This window comes from Drosophila subobscura, chromosome E (genome assembly GCF_008121235.1).
Source record: "Drosophila subobscura isolate 14011-0131.10 chromosome E, UCBerk_Dsub_1.0, whole genome shotgun sequence".
Classification (NCBI taxonomy): domain Eukaryota; kingdom Metazoa; phylum Arthropoda; class Insecta; order Diptera; family Drosophilidae; genus Drosophila; species Drosophila subobscura.
Window position 1 is genome coordinate 13642693 of NC_048531.1, and position 22281 is coordinate 13664973.

Below are 22281 nucleotides of genomic sequence, written 5' to 3' on the forward strand. Positions count from 1 at the left end.
GGATCCTCTAACTTACCGACTTGCGGCCATATCTGTTGCTCAGCTGTGTCCAAAAACTAGAGCTGATCATCATGCCCAAAAAGACAACTGTTGTCACTGAAGCCTGCTGGAGTTTGGACACGTTCCACTCGCAGAACAATGCCGGGCCAATAATGCTCAGAATGGCCATTTCCATGGAGTCCGACATCCAGCAGAGGCCCACCAGCAGCGACAATTTCACATGGAACCAGCCAAATCCGAATGCATTAATTGCTTGCTGCACTGTATAGGTGTCTGCATAATAAAATAATAAACTGACGGAACTAAAACAATGTTAATTAATTCCTTACCATCTGGATTAATGGATACAGTCTTCAGCTCCAAGTTGGAGGCGTGAGCGTCTCTTTGGGCGAAGTTCTCCGTAGACGGAAGTGTTGTTTCGTTAAGGTAATACATTTTTATTAAACTTATTTTAGGCAAAGCATTCCCGAATGATGAGACCAGCAACAGCAACAGGGAGGGGCTCTGTTCTGAAGCGCAAACGATCAATGCGAGCTATTAGCAAGTCTTCCAAGTCAATGAAGAAACTTAAGAACTGCGCAAAGAGATTCTACACGGAATTTATAAATAAAATGCTGCATAAATTACTACAATTCCAAAGGTTTCTGCAAGTACAAGCTGACGATCAGCACATTGCAACTTTCTTGGGCACTTTCTTTTTTCCAAACACCAAACAGAGAGCTGAGAGAGAGAATCAGATGCAAGGTAAACAACAGGTAGCACGCACACGCACACACACATAACTCTGTTATGTTATCGATAAGTCGACTGACTGAAATTCAAATAAAACAGAAAATGACCAAGAACAATGTTGGCTTTTGTTTTCAATTTAACATTCATTCATTGTGCGCCTTGGGCTCATACAACACATAGTTTTAATTTACCAATCAAATAAATATAACAATAAATACTACGATGGATAACAATTCGTGCCAAAATTTCTCATTCGGCTCCACATCCAGCTCTGAACTGCTGGGGCTGCCGCCGCCTTGTGTTACCAAGAAGAAGAAACCTGAGAAGATTATTGTGGAGCAGGAGACGTCGCCAAAATGCTCGCAACTGATTACATCGACTTCGACATCCTCCTCGACCACCATCTCGATGGGGGCATTCGACTCCGATTGCCACTTCAACAAAGCTCTGGTCAAAGAGCCGCCCAACATTGACTATGAAGTGAATGTGGCCAAGGCCATAATGCAGCAGTACAGCACATTAAGTGGCGATAACTTGTGAGTATTACTTGTAACTATTAGTTAATATATACCCCAATGTATCTTTCACTTAGATTCGATCACTTGAGCGATATTATTAAGCGTGTCATTGATGAGCGCCCGCCGAATGTGATTGATTTCTTCGAGGAGTTCAGCCGCAATGTGCGCGAACAGAAATTTCACTTGCCGGAACGCTTTCCGCCCAATGGCATATTCGACGAAGTGCGCACCTTCAAGGTCGCCAAGCAGATTCTGCAATCTATGCAGGTACTTCTAATATATTTAACCATAAAGTTTCTGATCTAATGCATAATTCTGTCCGCAGCTGCCCTACAACATTGAGGGCGAAGACTTGGTGGGTGCCGAGGATTTGTATGGCGAGGACGGCAAAACAAACGATGAGGAGGAGCTGCGCATAGTCGTTGATGATTCTATGCGTCAGTTTGTGACCTTCAACGAGCGCGTGCAGCAGCTGCAGTTCTATTGGAATCAGTGCGGCTTCAGCATCAGCAACGATGACATCTTCCAGCTGGCCTGCGCCATGAACCGCCTGCAGACACACTCCTCGATCATGCAGTGCCGCTTCTGGGGCTGCATCAATGGACTGAAGGCCTCCTACTACATAGTGGAGGCCACTCTGACTCGCGAGGAAATACAATCGCGCCTGGCGATGATGCAGGACGAGATGCGCGAGAAGCAGCTGCCGATCAAGATGCGCCACGACAGACAGGAGCGACCACTGCCGCCGCACATTGGTCCAGAGCTCACGCCCGGCATCTATGGTTGGGAGGGTTATGCCATTGAAGAGCTGGAGAACATGAAGCCAAAGGCCGCAGATGTGCCCCTGGTGGAGGAAATTGAGTTCTACGACATACCACCCGAGTACATTGGAGTTGGCTGCAACCGCTACTCGTACTTTGTGGTCAATTCCCTGTCCGATGATTGGATTGAGCTGCCCATAGTGACGCCCCGCCAAGTGGTCATCTCGCGGCAAATCAAAAAGTTTCTCACTGGCGATCTGGAAGCGGATGTCATCTCGTATCCATGTTTTCCCGGCAAGGAGAAGCATTACCTGCGCGCCATGATCGGTCGCATTACAGCTGGCACCTACATCGCGCCCATTGGCTATTACCGGCGCATGACCAAGAAGGAGAAGCGCGCGTTTGAAGGGGAACTCGATGAAGGTGAAGAGGAGGAGGAGGAGGATGAAGAAGACGAGGACTTAAACGAAGGCGAAGATCAGATAGAAGGTAAATGAGTGCACAAACCAATCGAAGAGGGTTTTAAACGCCAAATTCATTTATAGACAACGACGTTATGCTCTTGAAAAAATGAAAAATATGAAGCAGAAACACTGGGATCTTTGGCCACTCCAGTGGCCTGGGTGCACGTCCGTTCGAATATACTGAATCAAGGTCGTGTCGTGTGGTTCAACGAGGAGAAAGCCCAAAAGGAGCGCGAGAAGGCGCTGGCACTCTATTTGAAAATGCGACTCATGGAGGAAATGGAGGAAGAGCTGGAGGAGGAAGAGGACGTCGAGGATGAGGAAGAGGGCGAAGAGGAGGGCATGATTGAGGGCTTAAACCAACCGGAAACAGGGCCCAGTATTTTGTCCTCGTGCGCCAACGACATGAGTCCGGAAATAGCCACGCCTTGGCTGATTCGCCAGACCAGCAAGTACACCAATCAAAAGGAACGCGTGCTCCTCATGCAATCGAACGTGTGGCCGGGCGCCCACACCTTTATATTCGAGAAAACTTGCGAATCCATATACTTGGGCTGGGGGCACAAGTACCATGCACGCAACATGCCGTTCAATCACCTGCCCATGGTGCAGGAGGAGTACACCCACGGGGCGGAAGACTTCATCGAGGCCAGTGATCCGACCGTTGAGGAGGAGGCCGCCTATCGCGAGTGGCTGCTCAGCAAGCAAAGGAAACCCGCCTCGCTTGGCGAAGACATCGAAGAGTTTGACGATGAGGACGGGGACGAGTCCGAGGAACACTCTGAAGATGATTAGGCGGCGATAATTTGTTAAATTTAATGTTTCTTGTTTATTATGCATATTGAAATAAAATGTATTTTGATTAAGTACAACAGCAAGCATGGACTGAACTGATTTAAATATCAAAATTGCAAAGTGGTGAGCGTGAGCTTGAATCGTTTATTAATTGGACATAAAATGCATATTGTACCTATAAAGAATTATATTGCATTTACCTTACAAACTTCTATATACAAAAATTACCTTTTTCTACGACGGACTTTAAAAGTAAACTTAACTGAAATCACACGATTACACGTACATCCCCAACCATCCATCCATCCATTCTATACTTTGCTTGTCATTATTTTAGATAGCTCTCTGAACTACACTTATGTATGTACACTGCAGTTTTCGTGTGTATTAAATGTAAATATTTTCAATCGTTGGCTGTGACTTTCACCCAGGCTTATGGGCTATGGGCACTGAATAATTAATAGCTTTCAACCAATGCCATATTTGTACAGCATTGCATTGCTTACAGTGTGGGCGTTTCCTGTAGTTTGACTGTGGCATTCTCTGGCGGATTCACAAGTTCCTGACCAGCGGCTTTGACTTCAGGCTGTAAGAAATTGTATAATGGTAAAAAACTGAAACAATTTGCTGGCTAAGTTCTACCTTTGGAATAATTGCTGCATCTTCGCTGTTTGTGCCTTGGATACGCTGAATGCAAAAGTTCTTCAACTGCTCAACTGCAGCAGAAAGCATTGAGTTCTTGCTGTTCAAGAGCGATATCTAGGGGGATAATAAGAAGAAGTTAGCAAGGAATCGCAAGGCAAGCCACATCCAAAATATTACCTCCTTTTCAGTTTTATCCAAGGCCTCGTCAAAGTTTGTTACTTTCTGCTTGTATTCCGGCCAGCTATTGCTTATGGTGGCAACATGTGATGTCACATTCTCCGACCGATCCATCAAATCATCTATTTTGGTCTGCGAAACGTAAAAGTTAGAGTAGAACTAACACAGAGTGTGGCTAATAGTTACTTTGTGGAGTGATACTTCCTCTCCCAGCATGTTCGTTGTTTGGCTCAGTGTGTTGTTCACGACTTTCAAGTCGTTTGACAGCATCTTCAGGGAGTTAAGTGTGGTCTGATTAAGTGCTGCAATATTGTCCGATAAATTTGTGGGCAACTCGTTGGCATGCAGCATCGGCAACTGCGACAAATTGGCCTGAAAAAGGGTTTTGATATCGCATTAATTATTGTTATTATGTATATTAATGACTGACGCACCTTTAAAGCATCCGTTTCAGCTTGAATACTTTTCTGCACCTCGATATACTTGTTGTAATGTTCCTTTATAGCCTCAATGTCTGTGGCGACAGCTTCTATCTTCGCTCCAAAGTCTGCCACCATCTTCTCGTCCTTTCCGTGATTCCTTTGAGAAGCCACCGCTGCCTCGAGACTGGTAAAGTTCATGCGCAATCCCTCGATAGATTTTTGCAATTCGCTTATTTCGTAAATAACTGCCGTTTGATTTTTCATCAGATAGGACGATGTCTCATGCCACCGCTGCAGAGTATCCGGAAAGTTTTTGCTCATGGCAGACACTGTAAGTATAAGAGTTACATAATGGCACAATATGCGTGTTAACTGGGACTTACCCTCCTCGATTTTCTGACGATAATCGGACATTTGCTGGCGAAGATCGAAGTACAGCCAGTACAATATCGAAACAATTAAAATGCCAATGATGCCCAAGAACAGGGGCCCACACATGCGAAAGTAGGCAAATTTCCGATGGCTGCGACGAGTGGCGCCAGCAACATTCGTCTGGAAGGGGAAACCACAAAGGTAAACAAATGTGTTCCAAGTATTCATTACCCGCATTCACAAATGAATCACGAAGGTATGCACTCGCTCCAGCCACTCGGCCGTGACGTCGATCAAGGTTGCGACTATTGTCATATTACATCGCTTATAAAGGTTATTAACAAGGGGGAGAAAACTCCTCCTCGATTTACATGTACAGATGTACACATACACATGTACAAACCAATTGAAATAACCTTGTACTTGACGACCCATCATTAGTTTGGCCCCTACTTACCCATGCATAATCCTCAGGGTCATCCGTGGAAACGGATAACAACTTGTCCTGGGAATGTGTCGCTCCTCCAGCAGTTCTACGGGTGTTTCTCTTGGACGAAGATGACTGCGCTATAAGGGCATCGAGCTCCCTTCGTTTTTTCATTTTCTTTCCTCCGCCAGATCGCAGGGGAACCTCAATCCGATGGACGTCCATTGTATTGCACCAAATGTAAGCGTGTATCCAAATTGAAGCCCGCAATAGAATACTTTGTAGTCTATACGATGCTAAAACTATTACATTTTCCTAATGTAAATCTCTTTGTAGTTTTGGAAAAACATGTACTTATACTGATAAAAATATTACTTCTGCGCATGATTGGATTTATGTATAATTCTTTGGCACCAGTGTGGCCGCGGAATAATCGATAAGATATACCTCCTAACAATCGGAGATAACCCAAAATATACCTTTCCATGTAATAAATGTACCACATCTTAAATCATTTTCCTCGATTTTGATATTCTATTTAATATTATAAGCTAGTTAGGACTCTCACCCCTCAAACTATAATTTTATGCAATTGATGAATCAATTTTCCACCAGATTGGCAAGTTTTCATATCCTCCTTATATTGGATTGTTACAAATTGCTTTTAATTATTTTGAGATTTTGTTTAAATGCAGTGATAAAACTAGCAACTAGCACAAACCTATCGATATTTTTTCTTAGCACTTCGATGTGTGAGAAACACCATCGATGTGAAGGGTCAAGAACCGAAATCGATATTTTACATTGATTTTTCCATTGGGTGCTTTGTTATCGTCGTATTGTAGTTAAAATTAGTTAAAGCCAGTCGAAATGTTTAGTGCGCTATTGCTTATTTGCTCGAAGTTTCCGTTTAGTGTATTCTAACACAAGATACTCATTCGTTCGTGTATTGTATTGTTATGACTTAGGTGCAGCTTACACTCATTCTAAAATGGCAAAGTACAGCTTTAAAACAATCAGTCAAAAGCATAAAACGTTTCCTACAGACGTTAACATGTATGGTATTATGAAGTGCAAATCGCAGCTGTTGGAGGAGCAGGAAAATGTGACATTAATCATCAATCGCCGAAATTCCGTTCGTCCATCAAAGAGCTGGACCTGGAGCGTACTACGCTGCAGATGGCAGAAGAAACTAGTTCTCTTGCTGATACTAATTTGTATGTGTGTTCTTATAATTTACGCCAACACGCATCTATCAGTTCGGGGAAATATACTCTCCGCATTTCTTTCGAGCCGGCTTAACAAATTATCACACACTGAGAAGCAGGAGACAAGAGACTCCAATGTTCAACAAACAACGACGTCCGTTCAGCCCATTCTCCTAAAGCCTACCCACTATTTGCTGAACTATTCCTCCACGCAGCTGGAACTGGGCGCACAGTTCCATTCTTCGGACAATAATTATAATATATTTATAATTTATACCAGAGAAAACTACCATCTTAACTTGAAATTCGATCTGTTTGCACACAGTCTGCTGAAACACACAAGTGCCCAACTCCATCTGCATGTAATCACCGACAAGGAGAGCTCCAGCTCCGTCATGGAGATCCTTCAGAGGCAGATTCGCAGATTTCGTAGAACGGTGATATATACAATGTACGACGTTAAAGTCTGCTCCACCATCATAGAGGACATAGCTGCCAAGTTATCCCCGTTCTTTAGCTCAGCGCCCAACTCCTATTATAGCGACTCGCTCTTTTTTTTGTCCCTCGGGCTCCATAGAATCGCCGATGCAAGCTTAAATCGAGCCATTCTGCTGGATTGTGATATAGTCTTCCGTTCCGATGTTCGATTACTGTTCAATGAATTTGATCACTTTCTGCCGCACCAACTTTATGGACTGGCGCCAGAACTAACTCCCGTATATCGTCATATCCTCTACCGCTATCGCGTCCGGTATCCAAAGACTAGCTTTGGAAACCCATATTATCCAATGAACCACGAGATGGGAAATCAACATAATCACAACCATGAGCAGCGCCATGGTTATCCGGGTCTCAACTCTGGCGTCGTACTGCTGCTTTTAAATCGCATAAGAAACTCGAAATCATATCTGGAAAAACTTACAAACTCGGAAGTGCAGACGCTCGTTGCAAAGTATTCCTTCAAGGGACACTTGGGAGACCAAGATTTTTTCACATTACTGGGATACGAGTACCCCAATTTGATATATAGACTAGATTGCGTGTGGAATAGGCAGCTTTGTACTTGGTGGAAAGATCACGGCTATAGTGACATATTTGACGCATACTTCCGCTGCGAGGGCAATATCAAAATGTATCATGGCAATTGTAATACACGAATTCCAGAATAAATAAATAGTTAACAAATTGTTATAGCAAAACAAAGAGGTTGCATTTTAATATTAACACAATTTACTTCATAATGTCTCTCGTTAGGAGAGTAGCAGATCTAGCAGAAGCGGGCCGCTTCGGCTATTTAGAATAGATATAAACATACAATCCATTCCATTCGTCGTCTAACGGTTCAACAGATACGGAATTATCCACTCTTCCCAATCTATATCTGTTCTCCCTACGAACCAGATCCTAATTGTTCACGAAGGAAAATTATATAGGATATACGGTATATTTACAGTATATTTTAAAAATGAAAAGCTATATTTCGGTATATTTCTGATTCATGCGGTATAATTTTGCTCCGCGGTCACACTTAATCCCATATCTTATCTGTTTAACCTTCATTTCTTGTTCGTTTAGTTAAGTTCTTGAATTAATACATTAAGTAAATAGTTTTGTAAATAAACCGAACGATGGCGCCGAATGTAGCAGTACCAGTGGAGCGATATGAGCCCCAAACTACCGGAATCAATGCAATTCTGTTAGGACCGCCGGGATCCGGCAAGGGAACGCAGGTGGGTTCAAAATTACATAATGTGAAAGATGCACGTTTGTATACACATATGTAAGTGTGTATGTGGAAACGTGTACCTTGGACGCATTTATCTCTTCTTTTTTATCAAAAAAAATATAGCCAGTGCGATTATATAACTGCATTTAACTACAAAGTTCGCACTCCAACATGTGTGCACGTGTACATAAATACATACATGCATGCATACATATGTATATACATCAACTCAGTAAAGGAAGTATTTCCGGCATACATAGACTAGAAATTACATACTTAAGCCATATAAACAATGAGATGTCTGAAATGAACAAGAGTAATCTCGAATGTTTGTGTACAGACAATCGACAATCAGTTCCCCCCACTCGGGAATTCCCATGCTTTGCTGTTAAGATTACAAATAATTAATAAATCATTGTTTTATCACCTGTTTCAGGCTCCCCTTCTTAAGGAGAAGTTCTGTGTCTGCCATTTGTCAACTGGCGATATGTTGAGGGCGGAGATTTCTTCCGGCTCCAAGCTTGGCTCCGAGTTGAAAAAAGTAATGGACGAGGGAAAATTGGTATCCGATGAGCTTGTGGTGGATATGATTGACTCCAATTTGGACAAACCCGAGTGCAGAAACGGATTCCTTCTCGATGGATTCCCGAGGACGGTTGTTCAAGCTGAAAAGGTAGCGTCGGTTGTTGTCACTGTGCCAATGGCCAATTCTTTTAATGAGATTTTGTTTGTATATTTTAGCTCGATACACTGCTGGACAAGAGGAAAGCTAATCTGGATGCTGTAATCGAGTTCGCCATTGACGACAGCCTGTTGGTGAGGAGAATTACTGGACGATTGATCCACCAAGCGAGTGGAAGATCTTATCACGAGGAGTTTGCTCCTCCCAAAGTCACAATGAAGGACGATGTACGTAGCAGAGAATCTGAGCTGAAATCCAATTTGCTAAAACATTTAACTTTAGGTTACTGGCGAGCCCTTGATGCGACGAAGCGATGACAACGCTGACGCTTTGAAAAAGAGACTAGAATCATACCACAGGCAAACTCGTCCATTGGTTGACTACTATGGCCTGCGGGGACTGCACTACAAAGTTGATGCTGCTCGTAAATCCAGCGATGTCTTTTCCACCATTGAGTCGATATTCCAACGCCAACGTACCGCCCAGACTCAATAGTGATCTGTTCCAAAAATATATAGACATATGATCCCGAACTGCAACTGCCTCCTGACATTTTACTTTGAAACACAAAACACAAAAACAAGAGCATGATTTAGGTCTAAAAATGACAAAACTACTATCAGACCATCATTTGAAGCGGGTCTACAGCTACTTTCCTTGTACAGATTTCTAAAATGTATAAGTTTTTGTTACTTTTTACATTTCAATATTTGTAACTAAAATAAAACATAAATACTTGATATATAAAGTTGCTCGTTGAATGAATTAAATCAAACTAAATTTCAATTGGGAGGGAGAGTCTTAATCAATCACTTACGAGTCGAGCAGGGTTTGGGACTATCCAGGAACATACAATGCTCTAAAGAGCAGCATCCCAGAAATACGTTTATGTTGGGAAGCACTAAAAACTGAACTTCCTTGCTGAAACGTGTCTGACAGTCGTTAATTTGTTGATGTTTACACTTTGTGCGATGAGTGTCCACAAGGCACTTTAAGTATGAAGTGGTTCATTCGTTTTAAAGTCATTTAGCACAAATACGACGAGTTGATAGTTCGGAGAATAGCTGCTTCGTATGTCACCTGCTTAATATTAAAATCAAATTAAGCTTTAACTATCCCCCATACACATTATATAAAGTTATAACGACGATTGACTAATCACCGGGTTGACTTTTTAGCAATAGCGATTTGTGCTTCAAAGTCTAAAGTATCTACAATCCCAAGCGCCTGTCTCGGGTCTCAGGTCTGTACACATGTACGTAAAGCCTTAATACACGCTTACAAATCGAAGTCTCTCTGTTTGTATATATTACACTTGAAGTTCAATCGTTGCCTAGGCCAGGTATAAAAGCAAAACTTCATAGACACATTTGTCAGTTAGTTAAAGCTGCTGCATTGCTACGCATCTACCTGTAGTCTCGTCGTCACCTAGTCGCTCTCCACTGTAAGATGTGCCAATATGTATTTACATTTAGTGCTGCCGATTGCATATCTAATTTATTCAAAGCCAAATCGAACCTGTTTACTGAGTCGCGTTTGGCAGTGATAAAGCCTCAGTAGGGCACTCAAATGTGACTCGAATCAGGCATTCATAAGTAGAGCTTAATGTAGTCCCATTCGAGATATACAATCAGATTTATAATGATTTCCATGGGCGCTGTCCATCAAGCCTTCAGTCAGAGACTGGGTTAGACTTCAAACTGGTTTGCCACCAAAAGCAGACCGACCTACACTAAGACTCTTTGTGCAGTAGAGTGTGACTAAAAGTGCCGATCAATGACTGCTTATTAATACTATTACGAAAGTACTCCACTCCACTTAACACTTCATTGTATGTACTTTTTTTTTGCAGCTCAACTTTCAACATGAAATTCCTACTCACGCTGCTGCTGCTCGGAGTGGTGCTGGTTGCCGCCGAGGAGAAGTACACCACCAAATATGATAACCTGGATGTGGATGAGATTTTGAAATCGGATCGACTCTTCACCAACTACTTCAAGTGCCTGGTGGACACTGGCAAGTGCACACCCGAGGGCCGGGAGCTGAAGAAGTCCCTGCCGGACGCCTTGAAGACGGAGTGCAGCAAGTGCAGCGAAAAGCAGAGGGCCAACACAGACAAGGTGATTCGCTTCATCATCGACAACAAGCCGGAGGAGTGGAAGCAGCTGCAGGCCAAGTTCGATCCCGAGGATATTTACATCAAGCGCTACCGCGCACAGGCCACCGACGCTGGCATCAAGATCTAAACGCAATCTTGATCTACATACACGCATTATTATATTGCCAAAAAATTTATAATTGTTGTTAGCTGTTATTATATGTCTATCTGCTCATCTAAATTTGTACATGATTCGATCGTACGCTCAATAAAGAGATTTATTTTGTAACAAAATGCATTTGGCTATGCTTCTCGAAGGTGTTCCAGGTATCAATTATAGCAGCCACACGTGGTAATCATTTGTAAGCGCAGCAGCAGCTTATGACAAATCAACGGATGATAAAACGCAGGCACGTAAATATGTATAGTGTATGGGCTATAATAGACCACTTAGAAAGTGTTCTATTAAAGGCAAAGACAGCAATTATCGATATGAGAATATACAAATGATACTTCCCGCTGGACATTATTACATGGTGAGTCAATTTACGTCATCTTGGGCTGCAGCTTTCGAAGCTACGACTATTCGGGCATTGTGTTGCGTGCGTGTCTAGTCTCTGTCTGACGTATTCCTAATAATATATTATATTTAGTTTGATGGTGGGCCAGGCAGCGAAACGGATCGGATCGTTTGTCCGTCAAGTCAACCGTGAAAGGAAGAAACAGCATGGAGGGACAGCCTTCAAAGAACAACACAATGTAATAACAATTGTTGTTTGTATGTCATGGAAATTGGCAATCCATAAACTAATATACGCAATAGCTCGAGTTTATCATTAATGTTTAATTATCTTATAAATGTACAAAGCTTAATATAATTGTGAGAACATAGCTTGTGGCGAATTTACGTTAATGTCTCTCCTTGAGCTACGCAGGCTTCCAAGTAGTCTATGCGCCGCTCTAGGATCGTTAGCTTTTCATTCAGTACTGCCAATCGAGAGCGACAGGACATATCTGCAAAGACAAGCAACAATTAGAGAACAATCAAAACAGAGATCATATCAAAATGGAGAAGGATAATTCATAAAATTTATAGCAGAAACTTTCCGAACAGCCGGAAGAGTTTCTTGTGACAGAAACAGAATTCGCATGTACTGCCAGAATGTTAATTAGGTTAAGCAGCTATACATATATGCACATGATGTACGCACATCACAGCTACCGGATAATAATTACACTGTCAGTGGCACCTGATTTTGGAAAGACAGCGTGTATAATACGCAAACTACGCTAAAATTCGCACGTTATTATGTAGGTATGAAGTTTATTTACTACTCATAACAAGTGTAAATACACTCACTGACAATGACACTATTTACGACCGCCAATAATCAAAAATTGTACATACAAATCTATGCAAGTTGTATGTATGTATGAATATGTCGGCAGATGCGATCACACACAGAAACACGCACACATGCATGTAGTGCTATGTACTTGGCTATGTTTTCTTACCAAAGGAGTTTAAAAAGTCCGTAATGCGTTTAATACTGGCTGTTATGACCTCAATGTATTCCCTATTCGCCCAGTCCTGATGTATTTGCTTTTGAATCGCCTCTCTGTGAGCACCACTCATTTTGATTTATTAAAATGTTTATTTTCTTTTATTCCAATGTGGGTGTAATTTTGCGAGTGTGACCAGATACAATAGTAAGGCGTAGCAATAGTATTAAATACCAGAAACTGTCGTCCTCCAATATGCTGTTTTTATAATTTATATCGATGCATCGCAAGACTAAATATAATTAAAATTAAGAACTAAATATATACTTTTTGGGTGTAATTTGTTAATACTTTATTTATACAGCACATTGCACAAGTATTCGCTTTAATATCCATTCAAAATTGTTTAGATAAATACTGTTTCACTTTTTAGTGATACCGATTGTTATTTCTCATTCCCAGTTGTTCCAATTAATTTTTTTTAACGTTGTGTTGGCACATATACTCACACAAACACACATTTCGGGCCAAGTTTTCATTTAGTAAACAAAAATGGATTTTATTGACGATTTCATAGAAGAATATAAAGTCAATCCGTGCCTATGGAAGGCCGATTCCGTGGACTTTAGAAACAGGAGCAAGCGGCAGGAGGCCTACATGAAGCTAATAGAAGTGGCCACCAAGCATGGGGAGATGTACAATGTGGAAAGAACAAAGCAAAAGATAAACAATCTGCGGTGCGCATTTCGTCACCAATTAAGAAAATGTAATGAAATTAAGAAAAAAGGCGAGAAGTTCGAGCCCTACTGTCCCAAGCGGCGATATTTCGAGTCGCTCATGTTCCTGAAGGACGAAGAAATTCCTGATAAAAAGGCAAAGCGTCACGATAACCACCCCCCGCTGCAGCAGCAATACTCCGAGAGTGCTGTAACTCTAATCCCGGCTGAGAACTGTGAAGAACTCTCCGATGCCGAGAGTCTCACAAAGCCACACAAGGCGGATAATCAAAAGTTGTCGCCCAAAAACTGTCCAACCGAATATTTATTCGAGGACGCATCTGCTGCTTGCGCTCCTGACCCCATTATCAGTATTCAAACAGTCAACGCCAACAACAACAACAACAACAATCATCATGGTTCAGGAGCCACCATCAAGGAGGTGGAAATCGTCATGACCGCGGCCGACAGCAGAGTTATTTCGGAACGAAGAAAATCCCTACCCGATATACCGAAACAAATAGGAAATGACTCCGAGCAGGTCAGGCCAGTGGTGGCCGCCAGCCAACAGAAACATAACCAGAACCAGAACAAAATCAACCGAAAGCGCTCGTCTTCGCTATCCTCGCAGCAATCCGAAGATAATGAAGCAGTTCCCGCTGCCAAGTTCCGAGCGGATATCTCTACAATCGATTTTGAGCGATTGTTTTCGCTGGCACTGAAGAGTGCCGACCACCAGCTCGACGACCACTTCTCGAGTTTCGGGAAAATCATTGCCCACAAGCTGCGTTCCATGGATGCCACCCAAGCTATATATGCGGAGAAAATAATCGCCGATGTCCTCTATCAGGGGCAGTTGAAAATGCTCTCCACATTGAGCACACACCAGTTCGCGGGCGTAGATAATGCAACAGTTTATGTTGATAGTCACAGTAAATAATTAATTGTCTGTAAATGCAAATACATATGTAGATTTTATATAATAATAAGATATAATATACATTCATGTGTACAAAAGTCGTACGACTTTACATTCTGTGTGGTGCCACTGGGCTGCATTCATTTGTGTGGATGGTGGCAGCACCAAGAGTCAAGGGTAAGGACGTTCAGGTTTCACATTTCCATGGATAGATGTTTGCCACGAGAGCCAAAGAATGTACAGAAGTAATGGGACAACGATACTACGATTTTATATTAGAATTCATGGTTATAAATAGACTCTTGCCTTGGCGTCTGTTTGGGGCGCACAGTTCCTGCACTTCCTGGTTATAACTTCTGTTAAGGCAGCTGAAAATATTTGAATCCAAATATTGTAAAAGAATTCATATCAGTTCTTGTCTGTCTACCTGTAAGGTCAGCTGATTTGAGCTACTCCTTGGAATACGCAACTGTATGCCCGTCTGTGGGCATCTGAACGAGCGCCAGAAACTGTGTATCCCATTTGTTCGTGCATGCGCAAAGGAGGCTGGACCTGGAATGCCATTAAATCTCTCACACCATGCCTTGCAGTTAAGGATAGGAATCTAATCTCAAATGAGATGACAATAGTAATTATCGCTGTAAAAAAAGCACCCATGCCAGATGAGTGATTTTTTGCCATACAATTTCTGAGTATCTAAATAATTTGTGTCCTCAAAATACAAAAGAATCAATAGAAAACTTTGGAGAACTTTTACTTTTTACTTTTATGCAGTAAATAGCAGATCTTGCTGTAGATCTGGGGACCTGTACTAGCCAGAATGCGTACCGCCTCAATCTTAAATAGGGATCTTAGCACAAGCTGAGCATACATGCTCAATCGATTCGAAAATGACTGCAGTTGGGCAGACGGGAAAAAAGCTAGGTAACAGTCTGAGAACATCGAATTCGGCTTGGCCGCAAGTGGGCGCCTTGCTGCGGCTCTCCACAGGCCTTAGAGTATAGGCAAAAAATAAATGTACTTATAATATCTTGAGCGTTGTGCTTAAAAGTTCTGCTTTACTACAAAAAAACACAAATTACTTGGAAAGGCAGTCAAGACAGAAGTAGTAGTTGTAGTAGATAGTAGATAGAGTAGTTCCTACGCTACAATTATATAATAGAGTGTGTGATTAAGACAGCTTAAGTGTAATTATATATATATATTTAGATGTATGTATATGTTTTTTATGTGTATGTGTTTGTATGTATGTCTTATATACATTTCCTAAAACTTGAAAGCTTTATTTAAATATTTTTTACATGCAAGTATGAAAATACATTTGACAATATAGCGAAATATGTTTTATTAACTTCTATTGCGATACAATGGGGCTCTTTTTATCTATGTCAGATATATTCGCGTTGTTCTGCGGCGCAGCACCGTTGCCTGGGCTGGCTGGAATATTGCCCGCTCGGTCAATACTCCATGGATTCGAGCCGGAGATGGGCGAGTCGGCGTGACCGAATCCGGTGTGATTATCGTGCTCCACGGCATTGGTGCCGTCATATTGCGTGTTCTCCAGCCGCGTTATCAACCGCTCATCCTCCTCCCCGAACTCTCCGCCCATCAGGGTGGGCTCCCCCACAACCATTACATCCTGCGAGGAGAGGGAAAAGCTGGGACCCGACGGTGATCGCTTCTGATTTGTTACGGGCGGAGTGTTTGCGTTATTGGCACCGCCGCCCGAGTTGGAGCCTTTCCGCTTGCGACGTTTATTTGGTGGCCTTTGGGGATCCTTTTTTCCCGGCGGTGCCACCATGCGCTGCCACTTTTGAAATAAAGTCGTCTTCAGGCAATCCCGTGGACTCAGAGCATAGGCCTTGTGCCGCGACATTAGCTCCTGCATCGGCTCGAGGATAACACATAATCGTAGATAATTTAGCGTGGAGTTGGTTATGCCAGCTCTTGTAATGTTCTTAGTGATTTGATCTAGAAGCATCGGATCGGGGGGAAGCGAGGTGCCAATCACGGATCTTGGAATGAGTTCCCTGTGTCCCTTGATGGTCATATGCCAAGACTTGATGCGCATATAATCGTCATACATGAACTCCAAGATGAGCCTGGCATCGGCGCACACTTTCGTGAAGAACGGCTTGCCATGCTGAGTGATTACCGTGCACTGATCACAGTCCAGGGTGATAGACGTGTTGTGGAACGACTCCTTGGCGTGCTTCAGCTGAAAGTATAGGTCGGACACACCGCCTTCGTATATGCTTCGAAAGAAGCGCGGGATGAGCGTGCGGCCAATCGTATACCTCTTTGGTCCGTCCTCCAGGCAAAACAGGATTGTCAATCGGGCATCATCCTCGAAGAACTCCGTTGTGAAGGAGTCCCACCAGCAGTTGTCGCTCTCCTCGTTCCGCTGCTGAAGGCGCTTGTTCAGCTCGAATACTCGGTGCTCGGTGTGACTGAAGTACGAGTTATGCCTCCTAAAGCCCTGATCGATGCGTTCCATTTGCTGGGGACCGCCCATCATGGGATGATTTCCTCCGTGACCAAAGGGAGATGCTGGCGGCATTGGGTTGAATTGACCGCCCACTCCGAAGACCGTGGGCGATGAAAAGTGGCCGGCCTGCCCGCTGTTGAAGGGTGTGCCCGAGCTGGCCGGTCGACTGAACTGGCCCAGGCCAGAGGATGGCGATCCAAAGGGTCCGCCCACAGGACCATTGAAGTTTCCAGCTGTCGACGACTGTGGATAGTTCCCAGGAATGTTCTGCGAACCGACTGGACCCGGTGTGGATGAACCCGAGGGTGCAGGTGAAGAGGTATATTGAGGTGTATTCGATCCAGGCTGATTAGTGTTCTGAAACACTAAAGACTGATTTCCAGCGGGTGAGGATTGGCCAGCAGGTGGATACGGATTGCCACCTGAGTTGTACGGCAGTCCTCCTTGCGAGAAGCCACTCTGGTTGCTGCCATCCGGATTGAGAGCGGACGAGTTCGACGTGGGCAACATTGATCCGCCCTCAGAAACTCCTTTCCAGCTACCGTCGTCAATATTTGATTGCGAAGACATCGTATTTCCAGAATTTAAACCTCTACGATTCATGCCTACTGTAATTATTAAAGGACATGCGGTTCGGCCTGAAATTAACAAACGTATTTTAGATACAACTGAGCTATTCCATAAAAATCATCGTGTTTATAGCGTTTTGTATATTTATACGAGCATGTACGTATGTGTGCACTTGTCCTAATGCCCAAATGCATTTACAAAATATGTGTATATACATGTAAGCACTCTGTTTTTCGGCCATTCATTTTGGCAAAATTAAACTTGCTGCTGCTCCGCAATCGTTTTTTGATTTAATTTGATTGGGGATGCTCCGTATATTTACCTTTGCAAAAGGCATACAATATTTTAATTCTTAAGCCACAAACACATATAAATGTATCTACATTTCAAGAAAACTGATTGGCCCCTGCCGATAGTTTCGTCATCGCTTTCTGAGCGACCCTGTCTGTGCGATATACAAGCCCTGCATGTGAAAACATGGCTACCTTGTCAACGGAATGGCTGAAAAGAAACATAGTCATTTTTTCATTGTCTTTGTCACGAGACTTTAAGTCAAATCTTTACTGAAAGCCAGAGGAAGCCTAACAGTCATATTAATCGAACAGCTGTGCCACAGTTGCTCAGATTATTATTTGAAACTTTAATTTCGAAACAAGAGCATATATTTCCCTCGCTCACAATGCGATTACTTGTCACGGGATAATGATAACATAATATATTTATTAAACCATTATAAATGCATCAGCAAGCTAGAATTTACTATAAGCTAATACTGTGAGCCAAGTTGTCCGACTTTGCTCGTGATTAATTTGATGGTTGTTCCGCCGATAGTAATTAATAACATCGATATTGTGAGAAAAATTTCATCTCATGTGTTCCATTAATATGTATTTGACGCCGCATCCTTGACTCTGAATGATTTAGTATGTGCCGTATAAATTTGTAATCAAATGTTTGAAACTGTTGCTTGAAAAAAATTACAGTTTTCGTTTTTATTTTATGTAATTAACAAATTTTATATTTGCAAACTGCAAAGATTTATGTGATTCGCTCATATGTTCAACTCGTCCACGTGTATTTGTGTATGTATGTTATCTTCCAAGTGCACGAACACTCGCTTCGATGTTTGTGCAACTATAAATAGTTTTGAGAGACTCTATTTACGGTTGAAGGGACTATTGAAGCATTATCTACATCAATCTGCATGTGATCCTAGATGGATTTCATCAAGTAATGCAAATGTAATTCAGGTGTATGCCGAAGTGTGCATGCGTACATATGTACAGTAAGCACACATATTATTCGTACACCACCATCACCCTAGTTTGAACACCTATAACTTGGCGTACGGTCAACGTAAACAGGAAAAGTTAATTTTGTATCAAAGATCAACATATCTACTATATGTTTATGAAAAAAGTTTCTAATTTTCCTCTATGGTATCCTTATAAAAATTAACTTAAGCAAAAAGACCTTTTTTTTCGCACATAAATTATTCGTACAGCCGTCCGATTCCTTAAGTAAAATTAAAATATTAAAGGTAAAATGAACAATGAAAATTTTTGTTTGCTATATTTAGCCTTAATGATAACTAAAAGCCCTAGAAACAATCTATCCCCCAAGCTATTGATGCCCCATGAATTAATAGTGACCCCCTCCACAAGCAGTACCGGTTGCAATAGCTCCCTCGATGAAATGTTGGGCTTCCGTATTCTTTTTTACCAATTTTGCCACGCAGGCTTCATGAAACTCAAGTTTACTAACCGTAGTGAAAGTTTCAGCTAGTTGCAGTTTTAAATGAGCCAGATTTGATCCAAAAAAGATTACATTTTGTGTAATTTTTTGGGATGGGTCAAGTTTAACTTCGAATTATGACCAAACGGAATGACACATGGATGCCAATTGTCACTCAAAATAAAGTTTAATACACCCTTTTTTATATTTCCATTACATAAGACCATTCGTAAAGCTCCAGTTAAAAAACAACACAGGTGAAAAACTAGGCACCCTCTAATGACCCATACGATTTTTTTCCAGATATGTTAAATTAATTTTCCGGAAGACTTTTGGAGAAACCCATGGCCAGATTCATTTCTAGAGAATGAGAATGACTAGTGAGTCCATCTAAGACAGATTTTTGATTGGTTGGCCTTGCGAAAGTTCATTTAGCCCATGATGAGAAAATGGTGGTCCCTCCTGTATGGCATTTCGGAGGGTGCCTAGTGTTTCACCTGTGTTGTTTTTTAACTGAAGCTTTACGAATGGTCTTATGTAATGGAAATATAAAAAAGGGTGTATTAAACTTTATTTTGAGTGACAATTGGCATCCATGTGTCATTCCGTTTGGTCATAATTCGAAGTTAAACTTGACCCATCCCAAAAAATTACACAAAATGTAATCTTTTTTGGATCAAATCTGGCTCATTTAAAACTGCAACTAGCTGAAACTTTCACTACGGTTAGTAAACTTGAGTTTCATGAAGCCTGCGTGGCAAAATTGGTAAAAAAGAATACGGAAGCCCAACATTTCATCGAGGGAGCTATTGCAACCGGTACTGCTTGTGGAGGGGGTCACTATTAATTCATGGGGCATCAATAGCTTAGGGGATAGATTGTTTCTAGGGCTTTTAGTTATCATTAAGGCTAAATATAGCAAACAAAAATTTTCATTGTTCATTTTACCTTTAATATTTTAATTTTACTTAAGGAATCGGACGGCTGTACGAATAATTTATGTGCGAAAAAAAAGGTCTTTTTTGCTTAAGTTAATTTTTATAAGGATACCATAAAGGAAAATTAGAAACTTTTTTCATAAACATATAGTAGATATGTTGATCTTTGATACAAAATTAACTTTTCCTGTTTACGTTGACCGTACGCCAAGTTATAGGTGTTCAAACTAGGGTGATGGTGGTGTACGAATAATATGTGTGCTTACTGTATGTACAATGTGCACATACCTGTGTATATGCCGGAATTCGATTGACAATCTTTTTCAGTTTGAAACACAACACTTACATATGCAATTTAATAATTCTTCTTGCAGAGAGCATATACCTAAAATGTCAACGGAAAGCTTAAACAGCCTAAGCGACCTCGATCTGCATAGGAAGCTGATTCAATGCGGATTCCCAAGCACTCCTGTGACGGAAACAACCAGAGCGGTGTTAATTGAGAAGTTGAAAAAACACAAAAAGGCGGAGAAACTAAAGAGAAGAAGTAATAAGTACACCCTGTACTCGCAGGAGCAGCGCGATCCCTCACCGATATTCAAATATCCAAGGATGAACAACAACAACGACATTGAATTGTGCCTAAATCCTTCAGTATTTAATCAGCGTAACTACGACGAGCCTGATTTGAGTCCATTGCAAATGTCGGCTTCCAAGATGTACGCCCCACCACCTGTTGTGGCATCCAACTACGACAGCGAATGCATGCCGCACAATATGAACATGAATGGCAAATACCGCCAACAGTGCTCCATGCCCTTCTCGATAGACTCGTCCAACAGCTATGCCAAGCAGAGTGGAAAAGTGAAAATGTCGGATGGAGGCGTCGTTAACCGATTGCTAAGCTTTCGGGACACCACACTGCAGAGGAAGATCAGTCCCAAAGTCACGCACGCTGCTCAAATGTCGAGAATGCCGCCACCAAGGAATGGAAAATTCAAACGTTTCGTCCTATCCGACCTTAAGTCGTTTTTCAAGAATCCCGACATTAGACAATACATCATACCAAAAATGCTGATTGGGCTCTTGCTGATATTTCTGGTTATAATTACAGTGCTCTATGCGAGCAAGAAATTCGATCAGAGCCCCATGGACAAAACGGCATTGAAGTATACATTGTGCAACCAAAACGACTTGCAATTGGCCAACGGAAAGGTGCAGTGCATACGTAAAGAATCTTTGAAGAGTGCTCTGCTCATGAGTGAGGAGCTTTTTAAGCATTTGAACGAGCGTGCCAGACTCCATCACTGCTCCGATGCCAGCCAGCCGCCGACCCTTGACGTGAATGAGTTTGTCAGAGAGCTAGTCAGCAGCAGCAAGACTCCAAGGGCGAATATGCATAGCAATCTGCTAGCGACTCAATATCTAATCGCGGAGAATCCGCAGTGGATGATAAACATTTTGGAAGCCAAGGACTCGGCCAGCGCTCTGGAACACGGCTCATACTTTGAGCTGGCGGAACCAAATCTTCCGCTCAAGTGCGTTGTTTCTAAGAAAGTTACACGCTTCTTCGCCGTTATGGGTACTCTGATTCTGGTAGTATCCGTCGCCTTCCTAGTTTACTTTGGCATAGTAGTTTATCGCATGCAGCAGAAGAAAGCCTTGATTGCTGTGGACCAATTCACAAAAGACATCATACAAGAGCTGAAGAACCAGAGCTCGCAGTCTGAAAGCCCTGAACTGATATTGAACCAGCTGCAGGAGAAGCTAGTGCCTTCCGAGAAACGCTCTAAGCAACTATCCTATTGGAATAAGGCCCTCAAGATGTTGGAGAAGAACGACAGCCGTGTGCTCTTCGGCATGGCCATACGTGACGGCAAGCCCCTGCGCACCATTGCCTGGAACAGGAACCTGGAGAAAAAGGAACTCGGCAAGAAGTGGCAGATTTCGGCACTCGACAATTCCAACAAGATTGCGAACCCACCGACACCCTGCCTGAAGATCAGGCACATGTTTGACTTGACCGAAGTCGAACAGCCCAACCTGAAGCAGTCCATTGTGGAGTCGATCATCGAGAAGGTGGGACCACGCTGCAAGATATGCGATGTGCAGCTGGACATACAATCGTGCTGCGTCTACATACGTTGTGCAACCGAGGAGGACGCCGGCATGATACACAACGAGATCAATGGTTGGTGGTTCGACAATCGCCTAATATCGATTAAATTTCTAAGACTTGAACGCTATCTAAGCCGTTTCCCAAAACCCGCAGCCGAGCCACCATATTTTCTTCCAAACGAGGCAGCCAACACTCACTCATAAAATACAAATCTTCAACTCTAGATACTTAAGTTATTAAATGCGAATTTGTTTTTACTACAACACT

General features: G+C 42.4%; 10 protein-coding genes across 13 annotated transcripts in view; 6 read left to right on the plus strand and 4 right to left on the minus strand.

Annotated features, from left to right (window-relative positions):
• LOC117889839 (synaptic vesicle 2-related protein) overlaps positions 1-734 on the minus strand; it is a 2652-nt gene extending 1918 nt beyond the window's left edge. The window contains 2 exon segments of the mRNA XM_034794328.1: positions 17-273; positions 330-734. Coding sequence (XP_034650219.1) covers positions 17-273; positions 330-435 — 363 coding nt within the window. The 5' untranslated portion in view covers positions 436-734.
• Positions 1-22277, plus strand: part of LOC117889836 (inner nuclear membrane protein Man1) — a 24880-nt gene extending 2603 nt beyond the window's left edge. The window contains exons 1-2 of one of the 3 annotated variants that reach the window (XM_034794324.1): positions 18153-18309; positions 20270-22277. In XM_034794324.1, the coding sequence (XP_034650215.1) occupies positions 20286-22217 (1932 nt within the window). In that variant the 5' untranslated portion in view covers positions 18153-18309; positions 20270-20285 and the 3' untranslated portion in view covers positions 22218-22277. Of the gene's footprint in view, positions 1-18152; positions 18310-20269 lie in introns of those variants that run through there. The other 2 variants (XM_034794325.1, XM_034794326.1) reach the window with 2 other exon arrangements.
• LOC117889835 (radial spoke head protein 4 homolog A) lies at positions 895-3307 on the plus strand. Its single transcript, XM_034794323.1, is given in 5 exon segments — positions 895-1268; positions 1325-1517; positions 1576-2500; positions 2557-2576; positions 2578-3307. Coding segments are annotated over 5 exon segments (2145 nt in total). The 5' UTR covers positions 895-954; the 3' UTR covers positions 3271-3307.
• Positions 3401-5723, minus strand: LOC117889842. 2 transcript variants are annotated; one of them, XM_034794334.1, is made up of 8 exons: positions 5344-5723; positions 4898-5066; positions 4527-4843; positions 4279-4464; positions 4093-4224; positions 3913-4029; positions 3777-3856; positions 3401-3710 (listed from the first exon to the last, which is right to left on the minus strand). In XM_034794334.1, exons 1-8 carry the CDS (start codon positions 5536-5538, stop codon positions 3704-3706), a joined length of 1203 nt encoding a protein of 400 aa, XP_034650225.1. In that variant the 5' UTR covers positions 5539-5723; the 3' UTR covers positions 3401-3703. The 2 variants fall into 2 exon arrangements, with proteins under 2 accessions (XP_034650225.1, XP_034650226.1); XM_034794335.1 differs by having other exon boundaries at positions 3401-3856; positions 5344-5538.
• On the plus strand, positions 6125-7724 carry LOC117889840 (xyloside xylosyltransferase 1). Its single transcript, XM_034794330.1, has one exon. The coding sequence runs from the start codon at positions 6305-6307 to the stop codon at positions 7688-7690; it is 1386 nt and encodes a 461-aa protein (XP_034650221.1). The 5' UTR covers positions 6125-6304; the 3' UTR covers positions 7691-7724.
• LOC117889844 (adenylate kinase) lies at positions 8062-9666 on the plus strand. Its single transcript, XM_034794337.1, has 4 exons — positions 8062-8251; positions 8684-8920; positions 8989-9156; positions 9212-9666. The coding sequence occupies exons 1-4, from the start codon at positions 8150-8152 to the stop codon at positions 9422-9424; spliced, it is 720 nt and encodes a 239-aa protein (XP_034650228.1). The 5' UTR covers positions 8062-8149; the 3' UTR covers positions 9425-9666.
• LOC117889847 (ejaculatory bulb-specific protein 3) lies at positions 10253-11316 on the plus strand. Its single transcript, XM_034794340.1, has 2 exons — positions 10253-10373; positions 10782-11316. Exon 2 carries the CDS (start codon positions 10795-10797, stop codon positions 11173-11175), a length of 381 nt encoding a protein of 126 aa, XP_034650231.1. The 5' UTR covers positions 10253-10373; positions 10782-10794; the 3' UTR covers positions 11176-11316.
• On the minus strand, positions 11848-12734 carry LOC117889848 (probable protein BRICK1-B). Its single transcript, XM_034794341.1, has 2 exons — positions 12543-12734; positions 11848-12041 (listed from the first exon to the last, which is right to left on the minus strand). The coding sequence occupies exons 1-2, from the start codon at positions 12661-12663 to the stop codon at positions 11932-11934; spliced, it is 231 nt and encodes a 76-aa protein (XP_034650232.1). The 5' UTR covers positions 12664-12734; the 3' UTR covers positions 11848-11931.
• Positions 13018-14231, plus strand: LOC117889843. The gene has a single exon (XM_034794336.1). The coding sequence runs from the start codon at positions 13083-13085 to the stop codon at positions 14184-14186; it is 1104 nt and encodes a 367-aa protein (XP_034650227.1). The 5' UTR covers positions 13018-13082; the 3' UTR covers positions 14187-14231.
• LOC117889838 (LIM domain-binding protein 2) lies at positions 15386-17666 on the minus strand. Its single transcript, XM_034794327.1, has 2 exons — positions 17546-17666; positions 15386-17291 (listed from the first exon to the last, which is right to left on the minus strand). The coding sequence occupies exon 2, from the start codon at positions 17254-17256 to the stop codon at positions 15520-15522; it is 1737 nt and encodes a 578-aa protein (XP_034650218.1). The 5' UTR covers positions 17257-17291; positions 17546-17666; the 3' UTR covers positions 15386-15519.
• Positions 22278-22281: the final 4 nt, after the last annotated feature.

Coding starts and splice junctions, on each gene's coding strand:
- LOC117889848 (XM_034794341.1), bottom strand. CDS start 12,663: ATGAGTGGTGCTCACAGAGAGGCGATTCAAAAGCAAATACATCAGGAC. Junction 12,042..12,542: donor GGACTTTTTAAACTCCTTTG/GTAAGAAAACAT, acceptor TTGTCTTTGCAG/ATATGTCCTGTCGCTCTCGA.
- LOC117889838 (XM_034794327.1), bottom strand. CDS start 17,256: ATGAATCGTAGAGGTTTAAATTCTGGAAATACGATGTCTTCGCAATCA.
- LOC117889843 (XM_034794336.1), top strand. CDS start 13,083: ATGGATTTTATTGACGATTTCATAGAAGAATATAAAGTCAATCCGTGC.
- LOC117889840 (XM_034794330.1), top strand. CDS start 6,305: ATGGCAAAGTACAGCTTTAAAACAATCAGTCAAAAGCATAAAACGTTT.
- LOC117889842 (XM_034794334.1), bottom strand. CDS start 5,538: ATGGACGTCCATCGGATTGAGGTTCCCCTGCGATCTGGCGGAGGAAAG. Junction 5,067..5,343: donor ACCCTGAGGATTATGCATGG/GTAAGTAGGGGC, acceptor TTCCCCTTCCAG/ACGAATGTTGCTGGCGCCAC. Junction 3,857..3,912: donor ATGCAGCAATTATTCCAAAG/GTAGAACTTAGC, acceptor AATTTCTTACAG/CCTGAAGTCAAAGCCGCTGG.
- LOC117889844 (XM_034794337.1), top strand. CDS start 8,150: ATGGCGCCGAATGTAGCAGTACCAGTGGAGCGATATGAGCCCCAAACT. Junction 8,921..8,988: donor CGGTTGTTCAAGCTGAAAAG/GTAGCGTCGGTT, acceptor TGTATATTTTAG/CTCGATACACTGCTGGACAA. Junction 9,157..9,211: donor AAGTCACAATGAAGGACGAT/GTACGTAGCAGA, acceptor ATTTAACTTTAG/GTTACTGGCGAGCCCTTGAT.
- LOC117889847 (XM_034794340.1), top strand. CDS start 10,795: ATGAAATTCCTACTCACGCTGCTGCTGCTCGGAGTGGTGCTGGTTGCC.